The following is an 18062-nucleotide window of genomic DNA, read 5'->3' on the forward strand; positions in this document are numbered from 1 at the left end:
CGTAGCGACGAGACTTTTAAAGTGCAAATCTGTACAAAATTTCGATTCGAATGACACTTCATTCATGAAAATCAGTTCACTTGTCGATAATTTGAAACGATTGCTATACTTCCCCTTAACTAGTGTAAGAGCAGATCGCCGCTTTAATGTTACGTAGGGGAGCCCTAACTCTATCATCCTACCAAATTTTATCAAAATCGGGCTATGATTTACAGAGTAATTAGTAATAATAATTTTGAAGGGGGCCTTACATTAAGGGGGCTAACTCCTCTCTAATTCGGTGTACAGCGTCGAGACCCCCAAAAGGCACATCTACATAAAATTCCGAATTGAATGTCACCTCATTCATGAAAATCGGTTCTCGCGTTTAGGCGCTACGTAGTTTACAAAAAAGGTAACAACAACAACAAGAAGAAGAAGAAGAAGAACAACAACAATTTCTGAAAATGCCGTTTTTGCTCATTTTCGGCAACTTTTTTCTCAAAATCTATTAGGTCTGGGGGGTTGCAAAAAAATTACAGTTATAAAGGAGGGTTTGCCCTATATTTTAAAGAAAATTTGGGAATTTTATCTTTTATAGAAAAAGAGAAAAAAATTGTCAAAGTTGGGTGTTTTTTAACGTTACGCTTTTTCGTGCACTTTTTGACGATCAATCCTTATACAACTGTCCTACCGGACAGTTTTAATAAAATAGGAAGGTATTTGTACGTAAAAAGCAAATTTAAACTGCGATTTCAGACCTTCCTTTTAAGAGGAGTAAGAAAAATAAACGGGCGATTACAGTACTTCTCCCTAAAAGGCAAAGAGGCAAAGATTTTGAATCGAACGACAATTCATTAATGTAAATAGTTTCACCCATTGATAATTTTAACGATTTCAGTACTTCCTCTTAGTAGGTGAAAGAGCATGATGGCACTTCACAGCCATGTAGAGGAGCTTTAATCACTTCTTCGTGCTAAATTTTATCAAAATCGGACAAAGCGTTATAGAAATATTGGTAATAATGGTTTTAGAAACGGCCGTACTTGGGTAGGGCAAACTCCCCTCCATATAAGGCGTAGCGACGAGACTTTTAAAGTGCAAATCTGTACAAAATTTCGATTCGAATGACACTTCATTCATGAAAATCAGTTCACTTGTCGATAATTTGAAACGATTGCTATACTTCCCCTTAACTAGTGTAAGAGCAGATCGCCGCTTTAATGTTACGTAGGGGAGCCCTGACTCTATCATCCTACCAAATTTTATCAAAATCGGACTAAGATTTACAGAGTAATTAGTAATAATAATTTTGAAGGGGGCCTTACATAAAGGGGGCAAACTCCTCTCTAATTCGGTGTACAGCGTCGAGACCCCCAAAAGGCACATCTACATAAAATTCCGAATCGATTGACACCTCATTCATGAAAATCAGTTCACGGGTTTAGGCGCTACGTTGTTTACAAAAAAGGTAACAACAACAACAACAAGAAGAAGAAGAACAACAACAACAACAACAACAACAACAACAACAACAACAATTTCTGAAAATGCCGTTTTTGCTCATTTTCGGCAACTTTTTTCTCGAAATCTATTAGGTCTGGGTGGTTGCAAAAAAATTACAGTTATAAAGGAGGGTTTGCCCTATATTTTAAAGAAAATTTGGGAATTTTATCTTTTATAGAAAAAGAGAAAAAAATTGTCAAAGTTGGGTGTTTTTTAACGTTACGCTTTTTCGTGCACTTTTTGACGATCAATCCTTATACAACTGTCCTACCGGACAGTTTTAATGTAGCTTGCTATCTTGAATTACATAAAAAATGTTTCATTGCGGAAGATATCAGTTTGTATGAATCTACATTTATAAGTACTGATGTACATACCTTAACAAGTTCAGAGTTGACGTTGAGTAAGTTGGCACTACGTAAGCTAAAAAAAATACGTCAGAGGGGATAAATGAGTCCATCTCAAAGTATTGAAAAAAGTAGAAATGGAAGTTATGAAAAGTTGCCAAATGGAAGCGACTTTAGAAGCGTATATAGTTTATTTTCGAAAGAGTGGTACTCGAGGTAAAGAAAGCTGAAAATGGATTGAAGCCGTGTCTGGATAGGTCTGGACTGCAGGGGAGAGAAGAACAAAAAATGAAGATTTTATACGGAATTATAGCTCTCAGATGCATCCGATGGTTATACTCTAGTAACTGTTTCCAAAGAATTTTTTTTAAACTTCTTCATACTTTTCGTCTAAAATTTTGTCAGATAATAAACCAGAGCAATGCGAGGAAACTATGACGTCACCTTTCCTTAAAAGAATGATTTTGTAGTATGTAAAATCGAGGCATTATCGTATTCGTGGAATGTCTCTAATATTGAATTAAATTTAATTACGTAAAACTGTGAAAAGAGAAAGTCGTTTAAGTGTTTAAATCAGATTTGTTTTAAAAAACTCTAAAATTTGAAATGTTTCTCTCTAATGACAATGTTTAATCTAAAAAATAATAATAATAATCAATCCTTGGGAAAATAATTAGAAATGAGCGACATGGACTCAGGTCTGCAATGATTGGTTGGCTGAAGGACAGAACTGTTTTCGCCAGGAATACCAATTACTTGTGAGACAATCAGAACACACATAAGGCAACACTCCTTATTGGCGTTTCCTAGGGACCAACACTTCGCGCCACTTGTTAACCTCATTCTTCCCGCCAACTAGTATTCCTGAATATTGTGGTAATTTGAAACTGCGGCCAGTATTTTTTAAGTGTCAATTTATACATTTGAGTTTCGCCAGCAGTAATTTCCGATATACCTCTACGTATTTGAAGGATCAATATGAAACTAATAATTTGGGCACTAGACGTAACGGCAAAGAATTGCAGAACACACCTGAACAAATAATTTTAAAAAATATATTTTTTTTAATGACGTCTTACACCACTTTAATGCTTTTGACGACTTAACAGGTGATCAAGGATAAAAACTGCCTTACATCACACTATGTTATATTACTGCTATGTTGTTAGAGCACGCCAAAATTTAATAAGTTGATTCGTAACAAGAGCCATGTTGATGTCGCCAACGGTTCCATCTTCATAACAATAGACATATTTTTTATTTAGTTTGCATTTTTGTTATATATTTTATTGGTGGCCTTGCACATATAAAGACATCCGATTGGGGCCCAACCTATAACTCCATTCGAACTATCACGTTTCCGCTCTGCCCAGTCCGTTCTGGAAAACAATATTTCCGGTTTTGAAATTTCGTTGCTATTTGGTGAATTGAGACACTTGCATATATTTCGGATGAGCTGGTATGAAACCCAGCTTCTGAAGGGATATGCATCAGTTTTTATAGAAAGACTGTAATAAAGATGCCAAATCATTGTGTCGAACATACCAGGGCAATAAAGAAAGTTTCTTTGATTAGGATGTTCTTTCGGTCACACAGATATTTCAGTTGATGAAGAGGTTGATTAATGGGACAAATTATTTTCTTTTAATTCGCTCTGCTGAAGAAGCTGATTGGGCAGCTTCACACAATTCATACTTAAGGATGAACTTTGGCGTTTGAAGGCATCATAGAAAAGCTGCTAATAAATAGTAGTCGGTGCAGAGCTGGTAACCAGGTGTTTTTGCGTTTACCACCTTCTCTTGTTGTGGTTTAAGAAAAACTTCTAATGATGGGTTTCGTACCAGATCTTTTCTGTAGAAGTTGTAGACTACAGGATGCAAAACCGTTCTTCCCTTGATGAATTTCGGGGTTTGTGAGGAGAATGTCTTCAATATCTTCGGTCGTAACAGATGGGGAAGTTCAGTCTGTTTCCTCTTAAGATTATCGTTCGATTAGTTCTAAGATTCGTTATCTAAGAGTCGGCTTATGTTTCTGGAGGAGTACAGGATCGGAGGTCTTGATTCCTCACAGACGAATAATAATACGAGTATCAATTGAGAGGCGATCGTGATGTTTTGTCCGGTTTCCTGTCTACAGTGGAACGAAACGCATGCAAGCAAACAGTTATAAAATAAAACAAAACATGGCTTACCAATACCAAATATGTCTACTTCACATACCTTCCTTCTGGATGGTCAGATCTTCGGGCGAAACCTGTGAACCGGAAGACACAATAGATACAGTGGTTGACGAGTTTTGTGTAGAGGAATTCTCACCTCCCACGATCAGTATTACCACCATAACATCACCAATTCTTATTGCAACTCAACCTTCTGACAGCACTCATTTCCATTCACCCCTCAATTATTTGCACTTAGTCTCCCATCCTCTCCAAAGCAGATCAGTTTTGTTTCCACTTATTTTTTCTATTGTTTTTTTTAAACAAAAGAGTAAATAATATTATAAAAAAAAAAAAAAACTTTCTAAAACACTATTAGAAGAAAAGCAGAGTTGCTAACAGAACTATTTCTGTTATATACACGTAGTTATCGTATAGGTATCGTAGGGAGGTGAAATTTTATAACTTCTATTCCGGCCCCCATTAAATTTTAGGGATCGAAAACCCTTAAATTATTCACGTATTGACACGTACAGGTCTATATTTGAAATATTCTTCCTGCAAAATTTGACTATAGGCACTTCTGAAGAAGTAGGTGGTAAGCAGAAGAATCATTTTAAATACCTTCCTGAACCCTTACCAAAGGAAATAACTTTACTTTATAATATAACCCTTCAACGTACGATCCTAGATCAGAAAACAAAGAATACTTTATCAGGAAGTTCCACTGGATAGAATTTTTTTGAATACTTTTTCAAAAATGGCTGCATGATCTTGAAAAACACATCTCATCACACCTGTGGTAGATCTATATCTTTAGTCTATACTCATTGGTGACACTTTCCTCTAAAGTGCTTTCTTGGTGCTTTTTCTAACAATCTACATTTAAAAAGTCAAATTTCAATTTAAGAAATCAATAATGAGTCAAAATAAAATTCCACAACGTCAAGTAAATGTAATTCTTATAAAGAGTACAGCAGAGAAATGAATTGAGAGGAATAATTATTTCCTCTATCCTACACCCCATTGCCGTCATGCATTTTTTTCAAACCATCCCCTATCGTAACCTGGCAGTTTCGTACAACTTAACTTTACTCTACATCTGTTTATTAGGATTTGATCTAATCGCTTTCAGGGTCAAGGATGGGTCTCATTCAAGGTGGTTCATTGACAGTCTGTACAGAGCACGAGAAAACTAAAAGACATCACAGCACCGATTCAATTGCTCTCCGAGGTAATCGTACTACATTTGCATCATGACGGATGTTTTCAGAGTAGGTCATTTTGAAATTCGAACAGTTTGCTGTTTCAAGAATTCTTTCCGTCTGACTGTTGTGGGCCTCTATATACTGAGAGAGAAGCGCAAGCTTGAATACCCGCTTAGCACAGTGTTTCAGGCTCAGTTATTTACATTGGAGCAACTTCTTAATAAAATCTAAAATAAAAGAAAGTGAAATTTTATCTATTTATTTGGCCAGTCAAAAGATGAAGCGACCAGGAAGAGAAAATCTAAGGGCCTGCAGCGGATTTCTTTCAAACATAGAATTGAAGTATATGATTTATTGGCACGAACGAGGACTATCTAGTGGAAGAGGAGTGGGACATTCAGTTTGAACTAAGCCAAAAACCCAATTCATTTTCCTAAAAATGTTTAAAACGTTTCAGTTTTTTACATGAGCGCTTGATTCTCGTTGCCTTTAAAAAAATCAGCTGAACAAGTTTTGGAATAATTGCTACCAGCTGATAGAACCTTAATGATCTTAGAGTCCCTTGGTCGCGTCTCAACATTTCAATAAAATTTCTCCTCTATTCGATTTTAGGTTTTGAGTCATGATCAACACTACATCAGCCACCAATTATAGAATCCCCTATTTACTCTCCCTTATTCTATGTAGTAAAACTAGATAGATAGATATATTGAAGTAATCGTGCAGATTTTCTATTATTGTTTGTCATAGGAAATAGCCGATTGTGTAGGAAAACTGTTGTATAATTGATTTGAGCTCGGAAAAATGGGTGAAAATTGACCTCTGCTACTAAATATTGAGAGCCATTTTGGGAAGGGGTTCTAGAAACCGACTATTACTATTTCCTTTAAACTTGATCCAATGAATATAATTCCAATTAAATCCACGGGGCCGATCGCACGGATTGACTAGCTATTACTAGTCCCCAACTATTGTATGTTTTATAACACACGGATATGATCTTATGTCTATAAGAATGAAGATATTTATGATATTTATTGTGGGATACTTTACTCCATCTAGATCGTAGAGTGCTTCAACAGAACTATTTTAATTTTCTGTAAAGTCTCTGTTTCTAAATTTAATTAGTTGTTTGTTAGTAATGATGATAAGGGTATTAATCGTTTGATAAAAACTTTACTGTTATTTTGGAAGTGAGCATTGGAGCAGTTTACACATTAGTTTTATGTCCACTAGAACGTAAGTGAAATATAAATCACCTTCAGGTGACATTCAGGTATGAAAAAAAGCCTACTTTGAACAACTTTTCTGAGGAAACCTCTAGTACTCAAAGTTCTGAAAGAAACCTTCAGAAAACACAATAACTATCACCAACTGACCGAAACATACACTGGCCGAGGCGAAGGAACCGAAACCTTGAGGAGCGCGACTCACAGTAAGCAAGGACGACACGAGTCATGCAACCAACCACTACGAACTGAGAGAGTGCTGTCTGTCAGACCTCTCTGAGTGTTCCCCCACTCTGAGCGCCAAACACCTGCATCCACTCATTCACCCAATTTACACCTTCCCCTTTCTCTTCTTCTTTCAACTTCTCCTAGTATTTTATTAAATGTCTACCAAGTTATCTGTAACATGCAATTGTCGTTCGCACTGTAACAATTAACTGATTGATTGTTATAGCTCAAACTGGAATGAAAGGACTTTTCACTTGTTCCAAGTATCCCTGATTACAGCTCCTGCTGTGCCTTTAAACTTCTTGAGTTCATTTCATACCCTCAGCTCTGTAACTTATTTGTTGGTTCTTGGAAGGGTATGCCTCTCTCTAATGTGTCGTTTCAGTATGATGTACGTTATTACAAACTGAATTGTAGAGTGAATTCCCTTTACCATAATACCGCTCTAGCGGGTCAAATTGTGATCTGTTAATTTTATTTAAAACATTTTTCAAGTAATTTACAATACATATTTAAGCGGAATTCCTAAAAAAGAAGGTAATTTAAGATCTTCTCTAAACAGTCTTATCAGGTAAAATAAGGTGCTATCACATTAAAATATTTTATAGTATTTAGATATGAAATTTCTTAACAAGTTTGTAGTTAAATATAATTTCCTAAAATAAATTATGTACTTTGGTTGAATGTTTTATCATAGCGAAAATTGGAATTAGAGAGAGATCCTGTGGGTGCCCTGTGAGGTAATGCTTCCTTAAAAGCACAATTTTATAGTTTGAACCAAATGATGAATGATGATGATTATGTGGATTGAAGTTAACTAAATTTTCAGTCAGTCTTTTCAGTACGTAGGCTAAATTTCAAGAAAATGTAATGGGATGAATTGCAATGTGCGACACCCTTGTAATTGTTTGCACCAGATATTTTATACAAAATGCATTCAGTCTCGGAAGCCACAATAGATCTTTCAAGTAGGAATAGATTGGATTTATTTGTTGTAAGGATTATCTTATAATCTTCTTAGATGGGACAGCCAAGAAGAATCCGCGGCAACCTAATTTAACTTGCCCTGGATGCCGCACACGACGAACTAGCGGTGGTATGCGTAACTACACTCTCACCAGGACCCTTGTGTAATGTGTATTATTAGTGCGGTGTGAGAATGGATGATTGTGCCCTGCGTGTCCAGTAAGTGTACGTACACGTGTTTCTGAATGACTAGAACACGTGAGGCCATCACTATTCAAGGCGCTATAAATCTGCTTCGGGGAGGGGCCATTTTAGTTCAGAACTAAACTCAATCAGAGCTAACGGTCGTTTGGAAAAGAATAATAAAAAAATCGCGCTTGAGAGCCCAGAACATAAACTATTTTACATTATGGAGTAGTTTTTATTTTTCTTTGAACTAACCTAACCTAATCGACATCCTCACGTTTTCAAACATATCAGCTAATTATTAAAAGCAAAAATATATAAAAAATAACAAATAATTTTTTTGTTAATTATCATTGCTTCTGTTATTGAAATTACTTGCAGATAGAATGTAGAGCGTTTATTAAAGAGAAACATTCTTTTGTAACATAGATTGGAAGGCCATTCATGTAGGACATTCTAGCCGACACGTTGCTTTCACTGCTAGTCTGAAGATTGTAAATCACAAAATAATGTATAATGTTACTATATATTACGTCCCAAAAGTAAATATTAATAACGCCCCTTTAGTGCAAATAAAGTTGGAACAGCACTAATTTATGCGTCTACAATTACTTCAGCAGTTAAGCAATATGGTCATCTCATAATTAGCCTTTCCTCTCGGCAAGTTCGTCTAAAGAGAGAATATTAGCCCACAATTAGAAAAAAAAATTGTAAAAGTAATTTTATTAAGCCTTTATTACACCCCACCCTCGCACAGTAATCTTATGACCAATTTATGCACGGCTAAATGAATAGCCAGAATATAACACAACAATGAAAGTATTTAAAACTGGTTTTAGGCAGAATTACTCTTCTGCTCTCGATAACATCTTTAATGTGATAATTTAATAAAAATAACTTTACAGAAACTTTAAAACAGAAAACACACGCCTCTTATATAGACTTTTCAGCCAGAATTCAACAGCATTGATGGTTTTGGACTGACCTCTAAGCTATACGAGCTGGGTTTTTCTTCAGAAATAGTAAACTCAAAAGTAGAAAAATACTGCCAATACTTTACTGATATTTGGTGCGTTAAGCGATCGTTAATCATCATCTCTTACTGAGATGGGGTTGCATCCTCAGTCCCAATTTGTTTGCACTCCACGTTAACGACCTTGAATGTCATATGGATGGTGGAGTCTGCCTTAAAAATGGTGGCAAAGTTAAATTATTGGGTTATACGGAGCCGATTTGGTTATCCCTTTACTTTAAGGCCTCGGGCACACAGAAAGCGGTCTGTCGCGGCGGGCAACGATCTCCGACCGAGGCGGTCAGGCGGTCTAGTTGTATTACACAATGTTGCATCATCTCTGTCAAACAGAACGCGGTCTACCACCTCGGGCTAGTCTGGGTCGCGACGACAAGCGATCTGGTAGTACAAAATTACAGATTTCAACGTGACCGCCTTGACACCTAGTAATACGAAATAAAGATTCCAGTGTTAAGAAACTTTATTGCCCATTTTTTATTTCATTTTCGCTACATACGAAAATACTAGAAGAACCTATCTCCATGTGACTCCAGTTCAATACATAAGCGGTGGTATCGCGACCGCTGGATCGCTGCCCGCCGCGACAGACCGCTTTCTGTGTGCCCGAGGCCTAACCCTTAAATTTTACAGTTAATGATTAACTCTTTAGATGAACACTGTAACAAATGAATCTGAAAATAATTTTTAAAAATCCAAGGTCACGGTTTTTAGAAATGAGCCAGACGGGCATCGAAGAGAAAATGGCACTTGGAGGAGACGACGTAGAAGTTACGAATGAATATAAATATCTGGACAATCTTATCGATAAAAATTTCACAATTACTTCCAACTTTTGGGGGAATTCGAGTCCTCTGGATAGCATTTGAAAAAGTTGGAGCTAGGAGAGGAACATTTCTTAACTTGACATTATTTATTTACAATTTAAAGTCAAAACATTTTTAAAGAAAATTGTTTATATTAGGGTTGCAACTAAGTTTTTTAAATTTTTACATTGCGCATGTCATTAAATGTTTTTGGCATAATGTTTTATATCACTCGAAAAGGGATGTTCTGTTCTACCAGAATCTATTTATTTATTTTATTTTTTTAAATTTATGTTAATTTTCAGAACATTAAAATGGGCTGTCAAGTTGAGAAAAATGAGTGTTTTCGACACCTCCTTCTTTAGCTTGCTCGTCACCGCTCAACTCATGGACGCAAGCAACGATTTCTTTACCGAATCATTACTGGCGAAGAAAAATGGTGCCTGAACATTAATATGAAGCGAAAAGAGTAGACTGAAGCTGTTTCGGTCAGGTATCATTCCGCATGACGGCACATTATGACGCACAGTGAAAGTATTTATGTTAATATAATTAATTACGTATTATCTCTAAATGATAATGAACCATGATAACTGAAGCCGCATAGTGAGCAGTGAGAAGTCCTAGGAAGAGAACAGAGAGAAGAACCAGCAGTTGGATTCGAAGCCGGGATCTCCTCGTTGGAATCCAGTACGCACTAACAACTCAGCTAATTATTTCCTTCCCGCCTACTATAATGTAATGATCACTTCTTTTATGTTTGTTTTATGCTTCGACTTCATTAGCACTAATCGATACTATTAAATAGTTTTTCAATTGTGGCAATCTTTGTACATTTAACAAAAGTCTATTCGTTGACTGTTATGTTAGAATGCAATAAAAGTACATAATAAATTTTTAAGAGGTTGAAATTATATAAAGGAATGGGAGAATTAACAATGGGAGAACAAAGACCTGTAAAAGAAAGTTTACCTAGTCGTTGTGTTAATAATGCTAAGAAGAGCGTATCTCCAAAGGACTTTTGAAAGATGTGCTCATTTTTGTGTTTGTTTAGTGGAAAAGAAATCTCACGATCTGTTTCTATTACCGCATTCAAGAAGTGATGTCATCAGCAGCACCGTCTCAATATAAAGTATAAAATAATCCCCAATTATTTATTGGCAAGAGTGGAAGTTATTTTTAAAACAGGCTTTACATCAAAATACTTATCAATATCTGTACAATTCTCTTTCTGGGCCTCTATGGCAGACTTTCAGCACATCTTACTACTCCACCCTGATATACCCTTTGTACGAAAAGTAGGTTTTAATAACTGCTCTTATGTATGTATGTGTGTGTGTGTGTGTGTGTGATATACACAATACCAAGCCTACATAGAAAGAGATTTAATTTTCCCAAGTACTGCCTAAGGCACCAGTAAGGAAAGTGTGATGTTAACAGTTGATGAGGTTGATGTTGATGAGTACAGTCAAGAAAAAGAGATTTGAGATGCTATTTAGAGGCTCGAACGGATAATTAGATTTGATTAGAAAGGAAAAAAGGGCTAAATTGAATAAACGATAACATTACAGACTAAAAGTTGAATGGCTAGCATTAATACTAACTTAGAAACGAGCAGAAATAGCAATAAATAACTGGGGCAATTTAAATATAAACTAAAAATATAGGTATATCTAAAAGAATTGGCTAAACTGAATGATGAGTAGAGTAAGGTCGTGAAGAGAGTGTAAGAATGAATCCTCAGGGAGTGAATGCAATCCCTGAATGCGATTGACTGTCCCGAGCGCTGGTCTGGCGTCCTTAAATACTCTGAAGCTTGGGCATCTTCTATTGTTCTGAGCCCTACCTGGCTTTAACCCTTTAAACACTTCACAGCCACTTTTTTCATGTTTTGAATCTCCTAATTCGGTTACACTACTTTTATCCGATTAATTTTATGGTGGTAATACTTGTTTCTAATATATATTTATATATTACACAATTTATATCATGTATAAATAAAGTTTTTAATTGCAGAAAATAAATGAAAAATTAAAATGAATTAAGAGATTTGAATTGCTGTTAAATAATAGCTTAAACAGCAACAATTTGTTGGAACTGCGGCAGGCCTTGACCTACCTTCTTTAAAAGACCGTTCACAATAAGCTAAACAAATCAGTGAAGGTAAATCAAATACATATACACCTGCTCACTCCAAACTACTCTGCTAGAGAGATCTCCTTATCAGAAACGAGCACCATTTGAGGGTTTTCGGAATTCACACATAATTCTTTACTTCGGACCATCTGTCTACAGTTTCTTTCAATTTATTTAAATATAAATATCATTCATAGTATACGATAAAAATAGAAATTAGAAAATTTATTTTCTGCAATCATTAAGCTAGTATATGAAAAGAAATCATCTAAAGGTACTCACAAGCTGGGTGTGAGTTGAGGAGGCTGTGATCGCAACTCCATCCCGGTCCATCTTCGTTCTGCACAACACAAACCTTTATACAACAATAATCACTGATTATTATTATTTCGCGATAGAAATGTAACCATCACAGAAATACACAAAATAAGTATTCACCAGTTTACATATAAATGAGTTGAATTCAAATTGAAACTATAAAAATAAATAATAATAGGTCTCAATATAAAATGAAGCTAACATTAAAGAATCGCTTTGCTAAGTTACACATTTCCAGTTTCTACGATAGATGAGCGGCTGTCCTTGATCTATGCATCACACAAATGAAACATATTTAATTCTTGCCAACATTGTTACTGTTAATAAAACCGTATAATGCATTAAAACTGTCCGGTAGACTTAATCACAGTTTAAGGGGTTGTCAACCCCACCAAAAAAAAATTAAAAATTCTCAAGGCTAATTCAAGCAAAATTTAAGATGTCACAGGGTAATAATAAAAACAAGTTCTTAATTGAAGAACTAGAAATTTAATAGAACGACAGCAAATATTGAAATCGAAATTAGGTATTTATTTTTAAGGCTACCATCCACCAGATATGTTATTAAATGCATAGATGAAAACAAAACATTTAATTAAAATTAAGAAGCACAGTAGAAGCGTTTAATATCCGAATCAAAGAACTTGATGGTAATAGTACTAGGGACACGTAAAGACTGCATGAGTTTTACTACAAATGGTCTTAATTTATATACATTAGTTTTACCCGATGCCCCTAACAGAGCTACAACGTACGCGTTAGGTCAATCGAAGTTATGGAAGAGTGGTATTAAATGGTGGAAATGAAATGCAAACAAAGAGAAAACTTATAGAGTAGTAGTAACAAGTCGGTGGAAAGTGATGATTATAATTACTTCCCATTAAGAGGAATAACAGAAAGAAAATTGCGATTACAGTACATTGACTACGATTATTATACAAAAGCGGCAAGATAAATTGCGGTTAAATTACTTCCTTTTAAGGATTTAAAGAAATTAAGTTGCGTTTATGGTACGATTGGAATAATTCCCCTTAATAAGAACAGGACTACACTTATTCGCCACGCAGGGAAGCTCAAACCACTTCTTCCAGTCAAATTTTATAAAAATCGGGCGGGGATTTATTGAGTTATTATTAATAATAGTTAATAAATTTAGAAATAGAAATAGAATTATAGTAAATTTTAGCTCACAAATATAGTAGTCACTAAAATAATAGATAGGATGAAAAAAATAGATGCCAATTTCAGTCATGATATTTATTTATTGTGCCGAGCTTTCGAGCTAGTCTGTAGGTCTGTAGGTTATTTTTTCACCCGATTGAAATAATGAATCAGTCATCAAAAATAATGAACAGTGACAACATAATAGATGGTAATTTCACGGAATCTCAGTGTTTTCGCTTAAAGTTTTAGTCGCGAAAATTCATTACATAGAGCATAATTATCAGATATTTTTGAAATTTAGCTGTAACGTAGACGATTATAGCATTTAAATGTAAGCCAAATATTTTTGAACTCAATAACTGACGAGATAATAGTGATGTTAAAATTTGCATTCCTTGATTTCGCTTTAACTTAATACAGCAAAAACTGAGCGCCTAATCACCACTTTTTTTGTAATAATTGTACAATTATACTCTTTATACAAGAAGAATACGAGTATCTTCCTCACAAATGTAGATTATTATCGGGTTAAATTTAACATTTTGCTTGTTTTGGCTCAAATTTTTTACTTAGCGATTGACTATCAGATATTTTTAAAATGTAGCATAGTTGTAGTCGATTTCAGCAGTTTCCTTTTAACTTGTATAAATGCAAAATACATTCGAATCCTGAACTTTAAAAATTTCAAATCGAATTGATCGTGGAATTATTTTTTCGTCTTTACACAATCCCTATTATTCAGATTGATTTTATGCAAATTATAAATTTTAAATAAACGTCTAAGAAAAGTACATATCGTGCTAATTTATCATGCTAAACAATTTAATGACACAAATTTAGCAAGCTCAGTAAAAAACGTAGTTTTTTGAAGGATGGATTATTAAGACAAGAGAAGAATAGCTGTTAAGTCAATTACAAATGTGGACATTTCAGAAAGATTAACATACAAACTCAAAGCTATTGGCAAAAACATTAACAACCAAATTATAACCCGGACACGCTCTTCAGTCATTTCATTCTAAATACACAGATCTATCTGAACTTACCTTACCAAAAAACTGAAGTAAAATAAAAAAGCATGATCTACGATCATTTTACCTGTTCCCTAATATTTTGAGATTAGATTTTATTTATTATTTATTTTATTATTTACTCATTATTCAACGCACATGATCATCAATATTAATTTTTGCAATAATTATTACAGAGTACAAATGAACTAGATTTTCAAATTAATACTTAAATTGGCGCCCCTCAACTCTTATACAATACAACAACTACTTTAAGATTCTAAAGCACAAAACATACAGAACCCTTAAAAACATAATAGGTTTCATTAATTTTATTTCACTATTTTGTCAAAAATGCTTTATTATTCATTAAAATTTTAAATCACAATCACACCGAGTAACTTTCCTCACTCAATCAGCTAATATAGTGTAAGATAGAAACATAACTGAAGTCAAAATTCCTAAAACCAAACTGATAAATCCACCTGTGATAATGGATAATAAAAGTGCGAAACCGGTGAGGAATGCAAAGAACATTCCTCATCAGCTACAACAGATAAAGTCAGCGATGTTATTCAGCACTGCGGACCTATCAGCAATTTCAACTGTATGAGTGCTTGGGAACAAAGACTGAAACTAAAATCTGAATTCGGTTTATGAAGTCAAAGGTTTTTCTTTTATTTTACTGAATGAATACATTAATTATATTAATAATTTTATTGCTGAGTAATGTTGACAATGTGCATTAATCCTTCTTTGTGATACTTCTTTTATTACTTTTTTTCATTTTTTTATATTGTAATGTTTATACAGGATTGCTTATACAAAAGTTTTTCTGAAAAAGCTATTTACAAAAGGTAACTAACTACCTTAGACAGTTAATACTGGCCACAAGTATTATCTGTAGAATGATTTTAATTTGTAGTGTGTCTATTTGGTTCATGAAATTAAGATTATGTTTTCAAATGTTACTTTTATCGACCTAATAAAAGGTAAATTTTAGTAATTTAAAAATGTTTCTCAATTTAATAATAAATTAGTACAAGGGAGTTAGCCACAATGTTCGGGACAAACATAAAATATCCTCTTAATACAATAAATGTTAGTGTTCTTTATAATTACACTGAAATTTAACTCACTTCAATTATAGTAGAATTTTAATAAAAATGAAATATAATGAAACAAATTCCTTTAATAAAATAAAAGTAGATCAGATGGTCACAGTTTCGTCAAACTAACAAAGCAAAGACTGCTACGCTGAAATAACTAGTGTAGAGAAGTGATGTGCTCTTTCGAGTTAATTCGGTCTTTTTGAACGACTCTAGTTGATGAACGAATCGGCTTGAATCACCACTTCTTAAAACATTCGTTCCATCCAATTACGTCACAGGATGTCAAATTCAAAGATTTTTGAAATATTAGTGATTAGTGCAAAAAAGGTCCGAACTCCCTTCTAAAACTAATTATATAATTAATGTTCAAATTTTTCTGATAAAGTATAATACATTTGCACAATACATTAGTTTCTTGTTTTAAGGCGCGTTAACATCATTGGCGTTTGGAGCTTTTTTTTTTAGATCCAGACGATGTTCTCTCGAGAATGATATTAAATATAACCAGTATTTGAAGTTTGGCCTTCTTACGAAAGTCTTCTAATGTTCTTTATTACATGTTGGATGTTTTTATATAAATAATTGTGCATAGTTCTGAAAATTGTGTTTGTTGGTTGACTTTTATTGCGAAGACTTCTTTAAAACAGTTATTTATTAATGACGTCTAAAGAGATTCTAGAGCTAAATATCAATATGCATATATAATAAATTCTATAAAATTTAATTTTATAGAATTTAGGTGCAAGAAATTGATCAGAGCTCTTAAAGAGTGGATGCCATTTCAATCTAGTTGATCGGATTTTAAATAATTTGAAAATATAAATATTTAGCGGATTTAATAAACATTAACAGTGACTAGTACAAAAATTAACCACGGTTATCTCAAAAGTATTTTTGTTCATTAATTGGTAGGTTCCATTAGATGTAATAAAATAATAAATTTCAGGTTGATCATTTAAACAAAAATAAGGAACTTTGAACCGAAAATTATTTTAAGCTTCTGCTTCCCTACTAGAAAAACTAGAGAAGTTTGAGCTTTCTTATTCTTACATTTCAAATTACTTTGCTCTTAAGTTCTGTTCTTTTTCCGTTTTTATTTGAACGCGTAAATTATTTGAAATTATAATATAGCCACATCATTAATTCAAGTTAATAACAATTAATGAATCATTGAACGACGTTCAATCTTGTGAGTTGATTCAGATGAATTGAATCTCTCAAGTGAACGTTTGGCCGGCCTATCTAGTACATACAACTTCTTAGTTGTACTGCCATAATTTGGAGGACAGCTTCCCCACCACTTAGGTGAGTTGCTGGACGCCGCCTACTTGCCGCAGATTAAAAAAGGAACTATTTTAGAGCCAGCCTGAGCGACACACGTCTTTGCTTGCTTGTTTACTCAAAAATGTTGTCCCACATAACTTGCTGTAGTCAGTTTTTATTTTATTTTCTTGTAAAGCAAATTAGCCACATTTTCTTTATGATCTAGTGTTGGTAAAAAAATTAACTTCAAGCTACCCATCTTTAGCTTAATCAACATTCATTCATACGTTAATCTGGATGGACATTATATGGTTGGTGTAAACTTGAGCAAGGATAAATTGGGAATTGGAGGAAGGAGCATGCCACTGACGCTTCCTACTCTCATCAAATATGGGATGGTTTTATTCAGCAATTGTATTTTTTCCCAAGTACACTTGGACGTAGTTATACAAAAAAGAACCAACCAACAAAAACTCTTTTTCGAGTAAATGAGGTTTAAAGTTTAACTGCAATAATTAATTCTAGTTAACTTTTGGTTCTTTACAGTTAATTCATTTTTCGAGCAATAATTATAACTTATTTAAAGAGTGTAATTATTTTCAGTTACCATCAGTTATTTTCCAAATTTTCTGAAAATGTTGCTTGGTTCTTTTTTGCAGAAAACAATATAGGTAGAAAAATAAAAGTCTATCGAAATTTTCATATAATTTATTTGTAAAACTGAACAGAATTCTATCTTTTCAAACTAAATTAAACCTTAAAAAATTTAAAAAAAAGTATGTAAAATATTTTATTTTTATCATCTTCTGGTGTGAAATCTGTGTTAGCACCAAATCCATCTATGTAATCTTTTTCGTACTTATCAGCAAATAAATCACGGTCAAAAGAAAGACAATCATTCGGAATAAGATGCAAAATAGATTTTGTATTATTTATTTTAGGTGCTGAATTTATTTTAGGACCTTAGTTAGCTGAGTTAGTACATGAACTTTAGACTTTCTATATGCAATATTTTCCTTATTAGGGCGTTTATTTGCCTTTAGAATACTTTCGTTTGTATTATTATCCTTATCCAGAGTATTAGTACTTACCATTTCCATCGTGTTAGCAAGTAAGTTAGTATTATTATAATTCATAGATTGAATATTGTTAGTTAAAGGTGACTTATCTGAGTTTAAACTGGTATTATCCGGGGGTCCTTGGCCCCCGTTGTCTGCCGAAATTTTACTCTATCGATGAAACTTAGAATTTATGGGGGAGAATTCGAAGGAAATGTATTACGCTCGGAAAATAATACATACAAACACAAATAAAACCAAAGCGCACTGACAATATCACTCACGACCAACTTTGGTCCTCCGCAATCAACCGCAGATACACCCATTCTAAGAATAAATGTTTTAATCTCAAAATTAG

The 18062-nt window shown here is 33.9% G+C and overlaps 1 protein-coding gene across 13 annotated transcripts in view; it reads right to left on the reverse strand.

Moving 5' to 3' along the window:
• Positions 1-15547, reverse strand: part of chas (chascon) — a 78049-nt gene extending 62502 nt beyond the window's left edge. For 2 of the 13 annotated variants that reach the window (XM_074116516.1, XM_074116513.1), the window contains exons 1-2: positions 6458-6684; positions 4052-4297 (exon numbers count right to left, since the gene is read on the reverse strand). In XM_074116516.1, coding sequence (XP_073972617.1) covers positions 4052-4172 — 121 coding nt within the window. In that variant the 5' untranslated portion in view covers positions 4173-4297; positions 6458-6684. Of the gene's footprint in view, positions 1-1862; positions 1909-4023; positions 4298-6251; positions 6685-12061; positions 12135-15410 lie in introns of those variants that run through there. The other 11 variants (XM_074116517.1, XM_074116518.1, XM_074116525.1 and 8 more) reach the window with 11 other exon arrangements.
• Positions 15548-18062: the final 2515 nt, after the last annotated feature.

The sequence above is a fragment of the Rhodnius prolixus genome, unplaced genomic scaffold, assembly GCF_049639745.1.
Source record: "Rhodnius prolixus isolate KJV_2025 unplaced genomic scaffold, Rpr scaffold_13, whole genome shotgun sequence".
NCBI classification, from domain to species: domain Eukaryota; kingdom Metazoa; phylum Arthropoda; class Insecta; order Hemiptera; family Reduviidae; genus Rhodnius; species Rhodnius prolixus.